The sequence below is a fragment of the Condylostylus longicornis genome, unplaced genomic scaffold (assembly GCF_029603195.1).
Source record: "Condylostylus longicornis isolate FDR11 unplaced genomic scaffold, ASM2960319v2 ptg000010l, whole genome shotgun sequence".
Taxonomy (NCBI): Eukaryota; Metazoa; Arthropoda; class Insecta; order Diptera; family Dolichopodidae; genus Condylostylus; species Condylostylus longicornis.
In genome coordinates this window covers 15,391,792-15,409,630 of record NW_026577979.1, presented here as the reverse complement: position 1 = coordinate 15,409,630, position 17,839 = coordinate 15,391,792, and the positions used below count along the sequence as shown (strand labels likewise).

The 17,839-nt window shown below is 28.1% G+C and overlaps 1 protein-coding gene across 1 annotated transcript; it reads left to right on the top strand.

Moving 5' to 3' along the window:
• Positions 1–13,125: 13,125 nt before the first annotated feature.
• On the top strand, positions 13,126–14,075 carry LOC129618928 (activating signal cointegrator 1 complex subunit 2 homolog). Its single transcript, XM_055533956.1, has 2 exons — positions 13,126–13,362; positions 13,638–14,075. Exons 1-2 carry the CDS (start codon positions 13,126–13,128, stop codon positions 14,073–14,075), a joined length of 675 nt encoding a protein of 224 aa, XP_055389931.1.
• The last annotated feature ends 3,764 nt before the right edge of the window (positions 14,076–17,839 follow it).

The following is a 17,839-nucleotide window of genomic DNA, read 5'->3' as shown; positions in this document are numbered from 1 at the left end:
TTGAGTAATTGGCGCGTATGAGCACAGTTGATGCCTTCACATAAAAATCAAACTTTTATACATAAAGGTAAGCAATTTTTTTCTACTTTTAATGAATTGATTAATTTCGAACGTTTAATTTTCTCCTCCCATCCTTTTGATTTTTCTTTTTTGTTTTTTTTTTTGCTTGTCTTGTTTACTGACGACTTGTTACTTTTGAATGATGGATTAAAGTTTTTAATTAATATTGAAAAATGTCAGGAAATTAATTTATATGAAAAGAAGTTAAAAGCCACAGATTTATAATTAATTTTAAGTTTAATGGTAATTTGTTTTTCTCATTTTATTGTGTTTTTTTTTTTTTAATATTTTATTAATCACAATTTAATGAAAAATCAAAGAACATTAATCTATACATATATACATACATACATTCCAATATAATTAGGAAAATATAATAAGAAAATCAATATTATTTAATATTAACGAATTGCTTGTAAGGGAAATTTTCTGAAACCTGGGAAATTAATTGAAGAAATGTTAACATCATCATCATCATTATCAATATCATTTCGTCCTTTATTATAATTTTATTTGAATTCATTATTTCATTCGCATTCATTATAATTTAGAATGAATTTACATACATTCTAATGCTCATTTCATTTGCATAAATAATCATAATGTCCTTTCTAGAAATAAAAATTATTATAATTTTGTTATTGCAAGGATTCTGAAGCCACTTATGATTCTTGTGAATATGGTAGCGAGGTCTATATAAGAATATATGAGATTATATAATAAGGAAATTGGCGTAAATAGTTTTATAAATCATATTAGATTAAAAGTTTCAAAGATTTGTGCATAAGGATAAAATAATTATATAAGTCATTGTATATCCTGGAACGATAAATAATAAAAATTATTAATTTTCGTTATGTAAGGTCTTGAAGAAAATTAATACTATATTTTGTAGAAGTTGAATTCTGAGGGCTAATTGAGTATATTGTAATGGGCGAATTAAAAAAAAAAGGTTTTAAGTTAAAATTGTTGGATTTTTGTATAATGCGAAGCATAAATTTGGTTAAAATTCTTAGTAGCCTTACTTACATGCTGTTGTAGAGGTTTTATTTGCTTAATTAAAATTTTAATTTTTTGATTCTTGTTGAACAAATATTCTACACATTACTGAATTAGGAATATGTTTATACTTGGTTGAATGTATTTTTAAAAGGTTATTTTATTTGGATTCACGTCATATACGTCATATAAAAAATTTTAATCAGGTTTAATTTTCAGCCATCGGATTTCTTTGAAAAATTTTTCAGTTAATTTCGTTTGTAAACACGGTACTCAAATATTTAATTTCTTGAAATCCTATTAATTAGGTCAAAATCTTTATGAAAGTCTGTTTTTCGTGCCCTAATGTTTGCTCATTAATTGTTTTACCAAGAATAATAATCATATAAATTTTCAAGAAAATTCGTCCATTATACCTTAAAAATTAGTAAAAAGATAAAGATGCAGTCTATGTAGGCGTTGAAAGACATGAGGCAGCTGATGCACTTGCGAGGACGGTGTCAAACACATCTCCTCTTAGGCCGGAACCCCTCCCTTCTTAGCTCCCAACGAAAAGTAGGAGTAGAATCAGTAAGGAGGCGGTCGGAGCCCTGGAGAAGTCTTCTAGTTTAAAAAAATTATATAGAGATGGGCAAGAATTAGGTGGGTGGGGAGAATGGGGAAGACTCAGTGCACCTTCTGGGAGAGTATTATATTCGGGCTTGTAGGATGAGGGAGGTACTGGGGGCTTTCACTCTCACGGTTTTGCTCTTAATCCTTATAAGTGGTCGCGGTACACAGTTGCCCCGGTTGTACTAATACTCAAAAAAAGGTGCAGTTGCTGAGATCTGAAATACTCCATAAGTTGATCATTCTAACTACATAATAACATAATAGGAAAAAAAAAGTCAGATATAAATTTTCATCAAAATCGGTTCAGCTGAAATTATGAGATACAAGCGCACAAAAAGACGAACAGATAAAAATTAAATTATGATTAATTTTTAAAAAATTTGTTCTAAAGCGTTGATAAAATCAAATATGGAGAAATATTTAAACGCTTATGTTTCAAGATCTAAACAGAAATTTTTCTAAGTCGAAATTTTGAATATGCTTGCATATGAAACTTTGATTAAACTTCAACTTTATCGAAGGTTTTGTTCTTAAATTCACGTTAGAACACCATAATTTGTTCCATCTAGAGAGGTGTAGCTATTTCTCGTCCATCCTAGAAGCAGATATTTTTATAAGCAAATGAATCGTTATGCAATATCTCTCCGATGAGTAATTATTGTCCACTTAATGTGTTTCTTTACTTAAAATATTATTAAATCTCAGTTCCAAAATACTCATTATTGGACTTGAAAACTATGCAACTATAGCAAATTTACTTTTACTTTTAATAGTGTTAACAATTTAAGATTTTTTATGTTTTACCTTTTTAGCACACACGAGACAATACTTACAAAAAATCTTCCTATCTGCATTATAAAATCGTGCAAAGAAAAGCAATAAAAATTAAATTGAATATTGAAATGAAATTGAAACGAAAAAAAAATTTATTTTGTTAACGTCTTCAATAAAAACTTGTATGTGTGCATGTGTTATACAGAAGAAATAGAAAAATAATATAGATTTGTACGTGGAAAATGACACATAATACGTGAGTAAATTGCTAATCGAAAATGCGTGATTAGAAATATAGTGAGAAATCAGAAAATAAATTAAATTAAATGGGTTTTTTTACCTATATGTACACCTATGTATGTGTCTCACCCAACATATAGATAACATATTAAATACGGAATATTTTTGGACCTTTTTTTGATTATTCTTCAAATTTATTAAAAATTAAATTTGGTTGTTTTATTTTGGGTTTTTAAATAATAGGAAATTAAGGTAAATCTTCAAATTATGATATTTTTTTAATAAAAATATTTTTTTAAATTTAATAATTTTGTTTAAAGTAAAGGTCTTCGTAATAATAGTCAGTTAAATGGACCATATAAGCTGATCGAAAACTTTTGCATATATTACGGCGCCATATGTGCGTTTTGTATAATGAAACAAGTAAAAACGTTTCAGTCGGTATGAACCGATTGAATTATACCCTGCACCTTTCATTGTTGTATAGCAATTACTCAAACCTGTGAAACAATTCTATAGAAACTTCACGGATATGTCTGATCTATAATTGGACACACAACTGCCAAGTTTCATGAATCTAACTTTATTACTTTTCCAAATATTCAAAATAAGCTTTTGGACTTCTATGGGAGCCACTCGAACCTGTCAAGCAATTCCACCAAAACTTCAGAAATATCTTTGACCTATAATTGGACACACAACTGCCAAGTTTCATGAATCTGACTTTATTATTTTTCCAAATATTTAAAATAAGCTTTTGGACTTGTATGGAAGCCACTCGAACCTGTCAAGCAATTCCACCAAAACTTCAGAAATATCTTTGACCTATAATTGAACACACGACTGCCAAGTTTCATGAATCTGACTTTATTATTTTGCCGAATATAAAAAATTTGCTTTTAGAGTTGTATGGCAGCCACCCGAACCGGTGCAGCTATCTCATTAAAATTTTTGGAGCATGTGTAGAATATAATTGGACACATGTATACAAAATTTTATATTTGTACCTTTATTAGTTTTTGAAATAATTAAAATAAACTCTTTGAGTTGTATGGTAGCTACCCGAACTCGTTGTCCGAACTGGTCCAACAACAATAGGGTTCGTCCTTGGCACAAAAGAAGCAACTTGTGAAAGTTTGGTGTCGATTGCATTATTCGTTTTTGAGTTATCGTGCGATCGGACGGACGGACGGACGGACGGACGGACATGTCTAAATCAACGCAGAATTTTACGCTGAGCAAGAATATATATATATGTCCATACCGCAGATGACTCCTTCAAGTAGTTACAAACTCCATACCAAAGTTAATATACCCTTCACGAAGTGCAGGGTATAAAAAACCACTAAAATTTCCTTTTAAGACTTGCAACATTTTATTGCTCGAAGTTATTATCGTTTGTTATTTTCCTAAGCATAAGTAAGAATAAATATTAGCCACAGTTTCCTTAATTCTCCACTTTCTTAAAGCTTTTCACTCCAATTGTTGTCATGCTAATTATTTCAATAACACTCTCCATCTTATACATATTGGGCAGTAAATTTCTGTATATCACTAAATTTTAAGTTAAATATCTAAATAGATTGGATACAAAAAATATGAGGAAGGAGGAACCATTAATTTGAATATAGAATTTTCAAAATTTTTCATTGTATTAAAATATTAAGTCCCTTTTCTTCGGAATCGAATATTTTTTATTTAATATACCTATCTAATATACATATAATGAGCGCTACAGAGCAAAAAAATGCTACTTAAAGAAAGGTTTCCAATAATTGCATCAAAATTTAGGGGTGCCAATAGTTATAATCGTAATACATATATACGCCTTTATCAAAGCTGAATTCGTTCCTCCGAAGCAGAATTTGGAAAAATTCAATAAAAATGATAATGGTGTTGTAATTTTTGTCTTCATATCCAAAAATAATCCGAATTATGCATTAACTTAATTAATTGGTAACACTGTTTAATCTTTATGCTTGTATGTATATTTTTTAAAATACTAGTTTAACATTTCCCCTAAATTTATGCAAAATTATATGATAATAACTGATAAGCCATACAATTTCATTTACCGTACACAATATTGTAAGCAAAAATATTTTATACCTACTTAAATTATTTTGCAATTTTTATTCATATTGGCTCCTATATATTTAATAAAACACTTATGAAAGAAATTGAAAATTACAATATTGTGCTAGTGCTACGTAATATGACCTTTTTCAGAAAACTCTATCATAAATAATTAAAAATCAATAAACTAATTAAGGAAGAAATTACTCAAAAAAAACTGTTTTTTTCTATCACCTTTTCCCTTTCATTTCATCGACACTATATTAACAAAAAATATTTTATAATTAATTGTCACGTAAAATCATTTCACTACTGTATTTAAAACGTTCCGCATAGAATAAATTAATTGAGAATGAACGATTTTAGTGTTGTGTTACCACGAATGCCACGCTACATAAAATTTTTATTATTGGTACCCATTGAAGTTTATTTGAATTTGCTTTCAAATTAAAAGTGAATCTTAAAATTTTTATTTTGGAGAAATTCCAAAAAGCGAAATTCATTTCTTTTTGTTTGTTTTTAATATTGTAAACGTGCTATGATTATTTAATTTGGCTTAAAATTTAAAACTAAATGAAATGACAATTGAATTTGTTTGCACTCTTGGAACATTAAAATAAAAAAAAGAGAAGAAGGAATTACAAATTTTTTGTCGAAAAAAAGATTTTTATTGAACTACAAATGCAATCGCAATCGTCTTAAATTTTACCAATTACTTATATTAATTGTTATACTTGTTATACTTGTACACTATACAAATATTGTGATAATATTAAAATTATAGAGTGCAAAATTTTTTATATATGCGCATAATATGCAAATAAATTTCGTATTTTCATGATTTCAAAGCGTCTCATTATGTAATATAGCGAACAAGCGAATGAACGAACGAAATGTATGATAGAAAAACATGGAAAAATTAAAATACAACGAAAATTATTATGCAGCTATTTATGGTTTATGGTACAAAAGCATGTCGTTGAGTGCAATAACGTTAACAAATAAATTGCAAATTAAGTCAGACAACAAAACTGTCAGAGTATTTTACGTATAACAAATTTGGCAGCTCTATAATGTATAATATAGCTTAAAATAACATTTTGTTTTTAAATGATGCAAATTTTCCAGAAATAATTTTATTTTGAAGGTCTTCGAATGAAATGTTGACCTACTTGGATATCAAGTATGCTTACGTTACTTAAATTTTTAACACTTTAGGTGTATGTAATTAGATTTAATAACATTATTTTACAAAAATTATTTTATGTTTGTAAATGTTAACTGCTATACTAATTAGTTATAAACTTATTTACGAGAGTTATTCGTTTGACAGACACTATGATTTTATATTTCAATAGGAACTTGGCATATAAAAGAGCGTTAAAATAGTAATAAGTTTTTCTCATATGGAATTTCATTAACAAATTCAGTCAACAAAATGTAATTAGTTAATCTATGTGAAGCATTTATATCTGAGTTAGAGATTATAACAATAAAGGTTCAGAATTGTTATAACGGATAATAAATCAATTAAAATTTCTTTGAAGGAAATGTTAGTTCCGTTTCCCTAAATTTTTTACGAATTTCGAACGGAATATTTTTAATACTAAATTTTATACGATTATAATTTTGATTCTAAATGAAACCCATTTCCTCTCTTCGAAACTCCCAAATTTAATTTATATACAGCCTACATACATACATATATACATATATTTCAACTCAAAATATTTTCTCTTGAATGCGAATTAGTCGAACTGAATATCTAACTCAAGTGACAATTATTATGTCAAGTATTAACTGACGTCATTTACACCTTTTATATAGCATTTCCTTAATAATATTTAAAAAAAAAAATAAATTTCTGAAAGAGTTCCAAAATTTTTTTGAAAATAAATTGTTTGTTTTAAATTAATTGCAACAAAAGCTAGGTAGCTAAGATCACAACCATCGCGATCTGATCTTCTACCTACACCATTAAGATTATAAATTTCCCGTTATATTTTGTCAGAACAAAGTTTTTTTACATGCCATTAATGTTAAACTCAAAGCAATCAAAAAAATACCAATTGATTTTCAATTCACAATAACTAGTCTGCCATTCTAATTTCTTCGGCAAACTTTATATGCGTAACTTTATTCAAATAGTTTGTACAATCTTAATTATCATAAGCGAAATAGGTCCTTAAGGTTCAGAAATTTTAATAGAGATTTACTAATACGCAATATATAATTCTTGTGAATTTGTTTTGACATCAATATTTTCATCAAGCATTCTCATATTATGTGACGAAGGTTATCTCAATATTATGTATTAAAAAAATTTATACCTTATTGAACTCGCCTTCTTCAAATCACATACATATTTTCTTTTTTTTTTATACTCCAAGTACTTGAATATATGACAGTAGAAATTCTCATTACAATAATTGCCCTCACTTTAAGCAATCAACATAACATTAAAATTTATTCGTTTATTCATTTATGCTCTATTTATAATGAAGGTTATCATACCATTTTTTCTCTCTCTTTTTTTTTTCAATTTTATGAGAATTTTACGATTCATAAATTGTTGAGCATCAACACATTAAAAAAAAAAAACAAGTCCTTTTTTTTCTATTTTTTTGTTGTTGTGTCGACCACTTTATGTTATGAACGTGAATAAGTTTTAAATATGAAATGTTTTTTTTTATTTTTGTGCTAGTAAATTATTGCAATAATTGAATGGAAAAAAGGAAAATAACAGGAAAATTTCTGACTATCATCATATATAACTGTTATTCAATTATTTACGCTTTATAATTTTAACTGTGAATGCATATAAATAAAAAAAAAAAGTTTACAAAAGATCAGAAATTTTTTGAATAATGTTTAAAATTCTAGAAAGCCAATTTTATATTGAGTTTATTGTTTAAAATTGTTTAATGTTTAAAATCCATTAAGAATAACAATTGGATAACAATCTAATTTTATTTTAGTCATCCTTGGGTCTTTTCATCACATTATCAATTAAAAATGAGTGAAAGAGAATATTCGGCTTCATGAATATCATTGTATTGGCCAATATTTCCTTTAAACCTAAAAAATAAATTAACAAACTGTTATTTTAGTTGTCATTTGGTTAACATTGGCGCACAGGTAGGTAGACTAAATACATTGTTTAAAGTAGTTTATAAATAAACGCCTCTCTAATTTTAAAAACTCACTATGAAAACAAAATTTAAATATAAACAATTTTCTGCAACACAAATGAATAATAAGAGACCACTAATTTATGCACACAATACAAATTATTAAAAAAACTGCATGTTAGCTTTGGAAAACTTTGTTAATGCACAATCAAAAGCATGTGGAAGGCTATTCTATTATTATAAAGCACTAAGTGGAAAAAATTATAACCAATCAATTTCAGTTTAATAAGAAAACAATGCCATGCAATTAAAAATAAAATTGCAGACACGAGTAAATGGTCATGGTAATTTGAGTAAAATTATCTTTAAAACTTTCGAAATGCTTTTGGATATAAAATTGTTTTTCTGTGACCAGATATTGTAAATAACGAATGTTATCACCACACAAAGACTCAATGGATATAAAAATTAATTTTGGTAGATGTGAATAATAATATGCTCGAGGCACCTTCACTCCCTTTAAATCCTTTGCACATCACACCTTCGTTCGAACATATTTGTAGTTGTACACCATTGCTTTTCTTATTAAGAAAAAGACTAATTTTGAACACTTTCAGTTAATCTTCACAAAGATTTCTGAAAGCAAATTAAATTTCTTAAAATAGTAAAGAATCAATGATTTTTAACTTTCATAACAAAATAATTTAAAAGCGTGCCTTGATATCTCTCAAAGGCTTTTAAAGAGAATGATGCGTTGAAAAATAGATTTTTCCATTTGAAACATTAGCACCCTAGTAGGTGTAGTTTTCTCGTGCTACAAGTTATTTATAAATTATTCTCTCTTGCCTTCAATTATCACTACAACTTTACTAATCAGAAACATTGGCATAACAGCAAACAGTCACATGAATTAAAAAAAAAAATGAGAATTTATTGCATATGCGGTTATTACTTTTCTCTCTAGAAAAATCTCTTAAAAAACTTATCGCCACTGAATGGCACTGTTGTGTCTAAAAATTTACATAGTGTAGGTAAAGTATCTCTCAGTGCAATGAAAATTCCTTTTATCTTGTTTATGAGTCAGGTCGTGTATATAAAACCGGATTTTATCCTTTAAATTGCTCTATTGCGTTGTCTTTTATAGCACAATACAACAATTTAAATAACAACTTCAAAAGTTACCAATAAATTGGCAATATTAAATGATTATTTTCAGTTTATTGATGAGAATTTTTTTTCTCAAAAATTACCAATTTATTTATTTCCGAGAACATTATAAAATCGGAAAAAAGGTTAAAACTTAAATAATTCCAATGAATTCTCTTTACGAAATTACCTTTGATGGAAAAAATTTCCATTGATGAATTTAAGAGAATTTATTTTGAATTTTTGGAAAGGTTTCAAATTTATACTTTGTTTAATGAAAAGAGATTTCTTTGAAGCAGTCTGCGGAGTATAGAAAATAAATTCAAAACATGATAGTATTCGAGTCTCTTTTTACATAATATGATAAAAGGTACCGATGCAAATTCTCTTAACTCTCACAATTCTACAGGTATGGAAAAATTCTTAGATATGTGAAACAAATTTAGAGCTAGAGAGAATAATTTTAATGTTGGCGAATATATTTTATTAGAAATGTTTTATACTATATCTGAAGTTTATATCTGCAAAATAGCGAACATTAAAGTCTTAGAGCTTTCTTAAAATTTAATTTTTGTTCAAATTACCAGTAAAGTCTAAACATCCCTAAAAGTTAAAATGGCATTGCATTTGATTCTCTGTTATACTATTTCGTTTTTAACTGATTCGGCACACTAAATTTTAACGCAATTTTTTCCATTCCAGACAATTTGTTTTATGTAAAGGTAATAGATCCCACATGTAAAACGTGTGCTAATTACACTATTCGAAAGGGCGGTCGAAAGAGTTAAACGAATTCCAGTACTAATGCATACCAAGACAGGAGATAAATTGGAATTAAATCAAAAATTCAAAAAAATTGGTACAATAATATTGAAACCGTCCTTGTCAAGACTCACATAATTGTGTGTATGTAAACAATTGTGACATGCAAATAAAAAATTTAGGTTAAAATTCTTTAGCGTAAACTTTCAGCAATATGTAAAGATTTTATTCACCAGAAATAAAAAAATCAGTTAAACATGAGAATTTCATGAAAACAAATAATCACTATCCCCAATTTTCCAATATAATAATGAAAATTTAGTGTAACCTGCAGCATACACGTACGAGCAAAGGGACATTCAAATATCCATGTGTGCATTTTGTATAAGCGTTCCCTCTATACATAACGTTATTAGAATTCAGAGGATGTTTGTTTTTTTTCATCACAAATTATCATATTTGCACATGTGCTCATATGTGAATATTTTGTTTTTTTTTGTAATAAAATTGAAATGAATGCGGAATGAGAATAATAAGGAAATTATGGAAGGATATTTTGCAGAGGGACATTGTCACGTGATCTTTTTTATTGAAAAATACAAATTTTTATGTTGCCCTGTAAAAGTGTAAATTTATATTAAGCGGTATATTTTGCAAGAATTGTGTTATGTAGGGTCTAGGGATATAGTTTTCATATTTCAAAATGTGATATGAATTTTTAGTTCAAATTCAAATCATCAATTTGTAAAAAGACGCACATAGGGCAATGTTATTTTTTTGCTGTAATTTAATTTAAATAAGAAATTGAGCCTAATTAATGTAAATATAAAATTGATATTAGTTCTTCTCCTGCTTCTTGCTAGTAAAAAAATTATAAGCTCAAATTGATTAGAATTAAGATATTAGATAGGATTAGAATTTAATAAATTAGATAGAAAAAGTTTTCAAAATTTTACAGAGCAACTGGCGTTCAAACTTCCGTGTTCCTTCAATAATTTTATTAATTCATATCTAAAATTCTAAATTAATCATAAAAGCCATTTGACCTGACTAACTCAAAATCACAAAACAGTGAATTATTCACATTTGTACAAAATCTTAGCTCTAGTTCGCTAATTGGTATTCTATCACAAATCAACCCGGGAGAATAAACTTATTACAAAATATAATCAAGTAAATCTAGTAGTCAAAACTTTAGTAATTTCGGCATTTTCCTGGTTATTATAAGGCCAACATGCCTTTTAAAACATATAAGGGAATTAAAACTTCTTATTCTCTTCATTGCAAAATATGAATGGAGAATGAGACATTCTCCTTCTTCAAGGAAGGCCTTATACATATACTAACCAGTCTATAGAAATTTAATCGAAATGTTGTCGGGCTCATATAGTAGCTATTATACAATTTCGATAACGATTTGTTTATATACTTCATAGAATATTAGAACTGTTAAGTTTACATATTTCATCGAAGGCTTATGAATAAAAACCTCTATCCAACACAAGAAAAAATTGCAAAATATTTTGCAATAGAAAATACCAACAATATTTCTATTTATTGGGCCTAATTGACCCGAATGTATCCTCGGGCAGTCGCGTGAACCTAAACCTAGCCTAACCAATAATTGATTTTATAATTTGCATAAGAACTATATATCACTTGAATTGGGGAAATTAGGCCCTTTGTGATACCGCTAGATTTCCATATCCCTATTTTCACTTGAACGAGGCCGAGTTCTTTATAAACCAGTTTAGGTCCCTGGAATTTACATTCGCCAGTTCCGTAACAATAGCTCCTGCAGAGATCGTTAGGGCCTGTTCGCCAATCACAGTGTGTATAGATATAAGTTTTCTGATAGATATCAGATATCAGATTTGCGTTGCGTCACTCGTCTAGCTTAGACCTAAATTGTCCGGTCGCCCGGCATATCGTTCCATATTGTTACTTACTTGTTGGACCCCAAGAGTCGTTCCATGCCTTGTGACCTCATCCGCCCTGCAGGTTTTCTTGAATTTCGCTGTAACCCGGAACCCAAATCAGATTAATTTTAGACAATTATGCCATATTAAGAAATAATCTGAAATCCTGAATCGTTCTAGAAGTGGACGTCTCATCTGCCAACGCCCTTATCACTCTCTGACTGTCCGTGAAAATGCTCGTACACCTACATGATATCATATTGCCCGCCAGCCATTTCTGGTTCGATTATCACAGGGAAAAATTTCCTTAAATATTGATTTGTACTTCAAATATCGCCTAGCGTATTAAACGAACTTTCTGTATAGACAACAAAATGTGAATATTGACTAGCGTCTAAGTAATTTAATAAAAATTAAACGTTCACACTTGGTTCTATATTGGTAGTAAACCGTATTGTAGTTTTGCAAATAGTTCACAAACAATTTTAGTTATGGCGATTTTCAGTTCCTACAAAAAAGGTACAAGAAAACTAATGCAGATCCTTGAAAGTAACTTGCGTTTTAAAATTAAATTATACTCCAATCTAAAAAAATTGAGAACAAATTCACAAAATAAAACCCCTTGAAATTTTTTAAAGCAGGATTATTCTGTCCTCGTTTTGAATGCAAATATTTTTGAACATATTGATTGTCGAAATTCAATTGAAATTACAAGAGCTTCAAAAACTACCATGGAACAAAATTAAATCAAATATTTTACTACTTTTTTAAAAATTTTTTTTCGTGATACAAAATGTTTTGATTTTAATTAAATTATTTAAGTGCCATCATAAAAATGATTGAAAATTTTAAGTACCTAAGTGTACAATTTAAAATTTTGAAAGCAATTCACGGTTAATAAAATTAAAAGCAGCAGCAAAAAGTCAAGAAAATTCGAAAAATATTCAAATAATATTTTTCACATATAATTATTTTATAAATTAAAATTACCTGAATGTTACCGTTATTTATACCTATAAAAAAAACTTATTAACAAATTCCCACTCAAAATTTCTATACAAACATACAAAATACAATTATGTGTACGTGGTTTCCAAAAAAAAAATTTCTTCAAAATTAATTCGATAATATAAAAACTATCGCTTTCGATAAACAATTAACCATTGTTTCAATTTCACTTCAATAGTTCATTACCGTTTTACTAGTGCGATTGTGTTTACTGTTATATTCGTAAAAATACTTAAGATTATTAAATAAGAGTTAAAATTTTATCAAAAAAAATTTACGATAATTAATTTACGATAATTAATTTACGATAATTAATTACAAATATTATCAAAGGAAATTATTTTTAAAGTGTTCTGAAATATTAAGGAAGTGTTAAAGTTAATAAAAAAAAATTAAAAATGTCAAAATTATTTGCCGCTATTGCTTTAATTTGCATTTTACTTAATAATTCTGTAGCACAAATTACTTATCATACAGATCCAAATACAAATTCATATTTAGTTAAAACACCAGGATCAACTCAAACTTTTACTAAATATTTTGGTGGACAAAATGGTGCCCTTCTAGCAGCTCAAACACAATCACATCAAAATCCACAGCAATTATTGACACAACCGAGTCAACATCATACACAGGTATATATTTATCTTCCATTCTAGAACTTAGATTAATGACAGAAATTCGAGTTAATTTAGAGACTGCTTTCAGTATACTCGCAACACTACCCTATCTAGTTAGTTACTAACCAGGGCAGTGTTCAAAGAATGTAAAATTTACTTTACCTAGATCAAAATTTATTAATCTTAACCAATTTTTTAACTCATAAATTCTTAAATATAAAATCACCTTCCTAAAATCTTTACAATTTCTACTAATTTCTCTTTAATTTTTTTAAATAAATAAATTACAGTACACCACAACACCACAACATTATTATTCACAACAGCAACAGCAACCACAACAACAACAGCAATATGATTATCAACAGGCATATAGAGCAGCACTATTAGCGCAACATCAACAACAACAACAAGCTACTGCTGCAAGTCATCAATATAGTCAATATGCTGATCCACAAGAATCTGCATATTCAAATGCTGCTCAACTACAACAACAATATCAACAGCAACAATATGCTTTACAGCAAGCTACATTAGCACAACAACAAGCAGCTGCATCACAACAAGTATCACATCAAGTTCCAGCACCGCATCATTCACAACAACAGCAAGATCAACAACAGCAGCCATCACAAACCCAGCATTTATTAGGCGTTCAATATTCACCATCAACACAAGTTTCGACTGTTAAATTTTCGAATGGTGGCGGTTTAGCTTATAATTTTTAAGAAATTGGAACTGAATACAAGGCGTAGAATGAAGTTGGAAAAGACTTTTTTTTTGTGAAAATTTCGTGATTGGAGAAATTTTTCCTTTTGATTTTGTATTTATTTTTTTATGTTTTCGAAAAAAAAATTTTAAATATTTTTAAAAATGTTTTTTTTTTTTTTTGTAATAAAATATTTTTGCTAAATTTCTAGTAAAATTTATTCTTATTATTGAACTTGGAGTCAAATGGGAATACAAAGTTTAAATTATAATCAGTGTGCTTCATTGATAAATTGCATTGGGTACTGTTCATGAATTCAGCAATATTTAATTTGTGTTTCCTGAGTATGCTTTTTAAAAAAACATCACAATATCGCTTCCATAAACTTTCCACAAAAGTATATTACAGCATTTGCAATTTATAGGGGAAATGACCTCTTAAAAATAACTTGCGTCACAATTTCCGACTTTCTATACTATACAAGTACAAAATTGAAAAAAGCGTTGCGTACAGATTGAAAAATAATTTCGGATTTCAAAAGTGTTATTTGCAATGCAAGTTTCAAAAGCATTAATATCACAAATAAATAATATGAATATCGTCTAAGTTTCTAAATTAAATCTAATAATTGGACTGCAGCATTTTTGAATTCAAGAAATTTAGACAGTCTATTTTGTTTCTGCATTATCTGCAATACCAAAAACCAAATTCATTGCCTTACTGAAATTTTTCTTAATAAGAAATGGTGGCTGATTTTCTATACTCATGCCCAGCTTTGCCGCGGGGAGGACGGAGGTTCCTTAGATCGCATTTCTTTTTGCGAGTTACGGACCTGACGAATGCAAATGCCAGAGACCTAAGCCGATTTATAATGGACTCGGCCTGGTTCACGTGAGCGTGGGAAAATGGACATCCACAAATATCACAAAGGGCCTGATTAGCCTAAGTGTATTCTCGGATGGCCGCGTCAACCTAAACCTAAACCTTAGCCTATTCATAATTTATAATATTTCCAATACACTAAAAATTTTTAAAACTTCGCAATGCCATAAACAAATTAATCATAAGAAAAATACAGCAGTTGAAATTTCATTTTGCAAATTTTCCGATAACTCATACTTCCCTATATCTTTGATGTATTTACGTAACATTTTGATAAACTTAAATATGTGAAACTCTATACCCTAATTATGTACATAAATCTAAACACACACATATCTCTTTGACATGCAAATTAATTTCACGCATAATTTATAGTTAAATGTCCAAAAATGCCATTTCAATTATATTTTAATATAAAATGTTTTCTTTATTTGATGAGGTTCAGAATATTATAGTAATTAATAATATTAACAAATTAATTGTTCGTGTAAAATAATACCATCAATGGAGGTCACAAAAGGACACCAAAATTTTGTTTACTATTATGCGTAAAATATTATCAGAAGTAGGATAAAATGATATCCTTGGCAATATTCATTATAAAAATAACCTGTAAATAAAATATTATTATTTGTGACATTGTGGAGGGACACAAAGAGATGTCACGAGACCTATATGATAAATTTTGGGAATAACATTTTTTAAATTCTTATGTAGATAAAAAATTTATGAAATTTTAATGTATACGACGTACGTAATAGGTATATGAGTTAAATTGGTAAAAATAAATTCCAGCTACGAGTATTTTTGATTTTATTTAAGATTTAGGTAAATTAAAATTTTGAAAATATAAACAAGAAAATTCCATAATATTTTTGCAAAAGTATTAAATTATTCAAACAAAGAGATTGGCATAGGTTTAGTTCTTGCTTTTTTAAAATACTCAGAGTTGTTGTTCTAAAATGTTCAGGAAACAATTAACATTTTATTAAAATTGCAAAATTTGTCATTTAAATTTTAAGTTCAATTCGAAGGGAAAAATTTACTGCCTTGGGAGTCAATCGAATTGATTGCGTCAACTCTGTAAAACTTGATGAATGACTAATACTAGAAACTATGAATAAATGTAATTCATTTACCCTGTAAATCTTTATTTCGAGAAATTAATTCATTCTTATAGCACAGCACTATTACAGCACTATTGCTTGAATATTTCTCTTTAATTGAAAATAAAATATGACAAAGGCGAAAAATCAATTAAATATTATTGTGATGTTCAAAAATATTGCATATATTTAGGCGATCGACTTTCTATTATTTTTTCATATTATTAAGTACAATTTTTTTCTCAATGTTGTGTATTGCATTCCATCAAACACGATGGAATAAAACATTTAATTAGGCAAGATATAAAAATTTCAATAGTTTGTAATTGTAATGAGATTATCAGATGTACATATGTACATGCGTATATAAGAAAAATATTGAGATGTAGCAAATAATTTATACGCAATAATTTGTGCTGCTATAAAGTTAGAAAAGAAAATAAAAGTAAAAATAGTTCTAAAATCCGAGACTTATTTGCAGAGTTCGTAGCACATATTTTTTCACAGGGTAGGGGAGCTAATCCTACGCCCAACTCCCATCTTTGGGCGACTGTATTGGGTCCACTGGGCATTTAATTGTTTTGTTTTAAGAATGCACGAAAACAGAGCCCAAAATCGAATATTCCTCAACAGACCGCTTGTAGCCATAGCAAGAGGTAGACCGAGATTAAGATGAGAAGACAACATCCATATTGGAAACTACATAAAACCTAATTGGAAACAACGTGCCAAGAATCGAAAAGAATGGAGGTCAGAAGGCTAAAACCCACCCCTGCTTGTAAAGCTACAAAGAAGAAGAAGTTGAAAAATATTTGAATATAGCTTATAGCAAATAAAATTTAAAAAAAAATGTATTATAACTTGTATTTCAAAACTAAAGCAGCTCTTATTAGAAAGCCAAGCAATTAAATGTTAATACGAATGCAGTTAGCAATGTCTTTAATAAATCCACAAAATTTCAAAATCACAAAAAATAAGGAAAATTTTCTACAATCTCAATTTACCTTATATGGGCATCTGAACAACTCGTGAAAATAAAAGTATTTCTCAACCCACTTTTGAAGTTTCCAAAATAAGTAAATGAAAACAAAACATTTCGCTCTATAAATAAAAAAATTTAATTAAAATAAATTTAAATTTACAAACAAACTTATTTGGCAGGATAATTACCGTAGATTTGCTTTCAAAACAACAATTTGAATTTGGAAAGTGTGCTGCTGGGATGAGATGAAAATATAAAAGTTTCTCAGAACACAAACCGGAAAAAAATTAATTTTTCACGTTCTCGGTGACATTTCATATTTTTTTTCAGTAACACTTACTTGAAAACTTTATGGAGTTTTCCAAAATGTAATTTTTTTTAAAAAATCTTAATTTATTTTTTTTGATTAAAAATAGCAAAAAAGTTCTTTCTTTTGACAACTGAAGAAAAATTGTGAAGACTGGCGGCATAATACCTAAACATCATAAATAAATCAAGTTTTTACAGTTATGATGAATACTCCAAATATTTCTTAATTCTAATATGGAGGAAAAATTCTCGTGCACAAATTTTATTGAAAAGAAAAAGTAAGAAGTTTTCGTAATTTGTGAACTTCTTTTTTTGTTTAAGATTCTTTTATTTTCTCTCTGCGATATCGTAGTAATTTCCTGAAGAGAAAGATTCAGTGCTTGAATAACAAATTAAGTTTCATTTGACGATAAATTTGTATACGTTGGATTGAGGTTTTCCTTTCAGATTAACTCAATATCGATGTATTTTACAATTGAAAGCTTTTGGTATTTGGAAACTTAA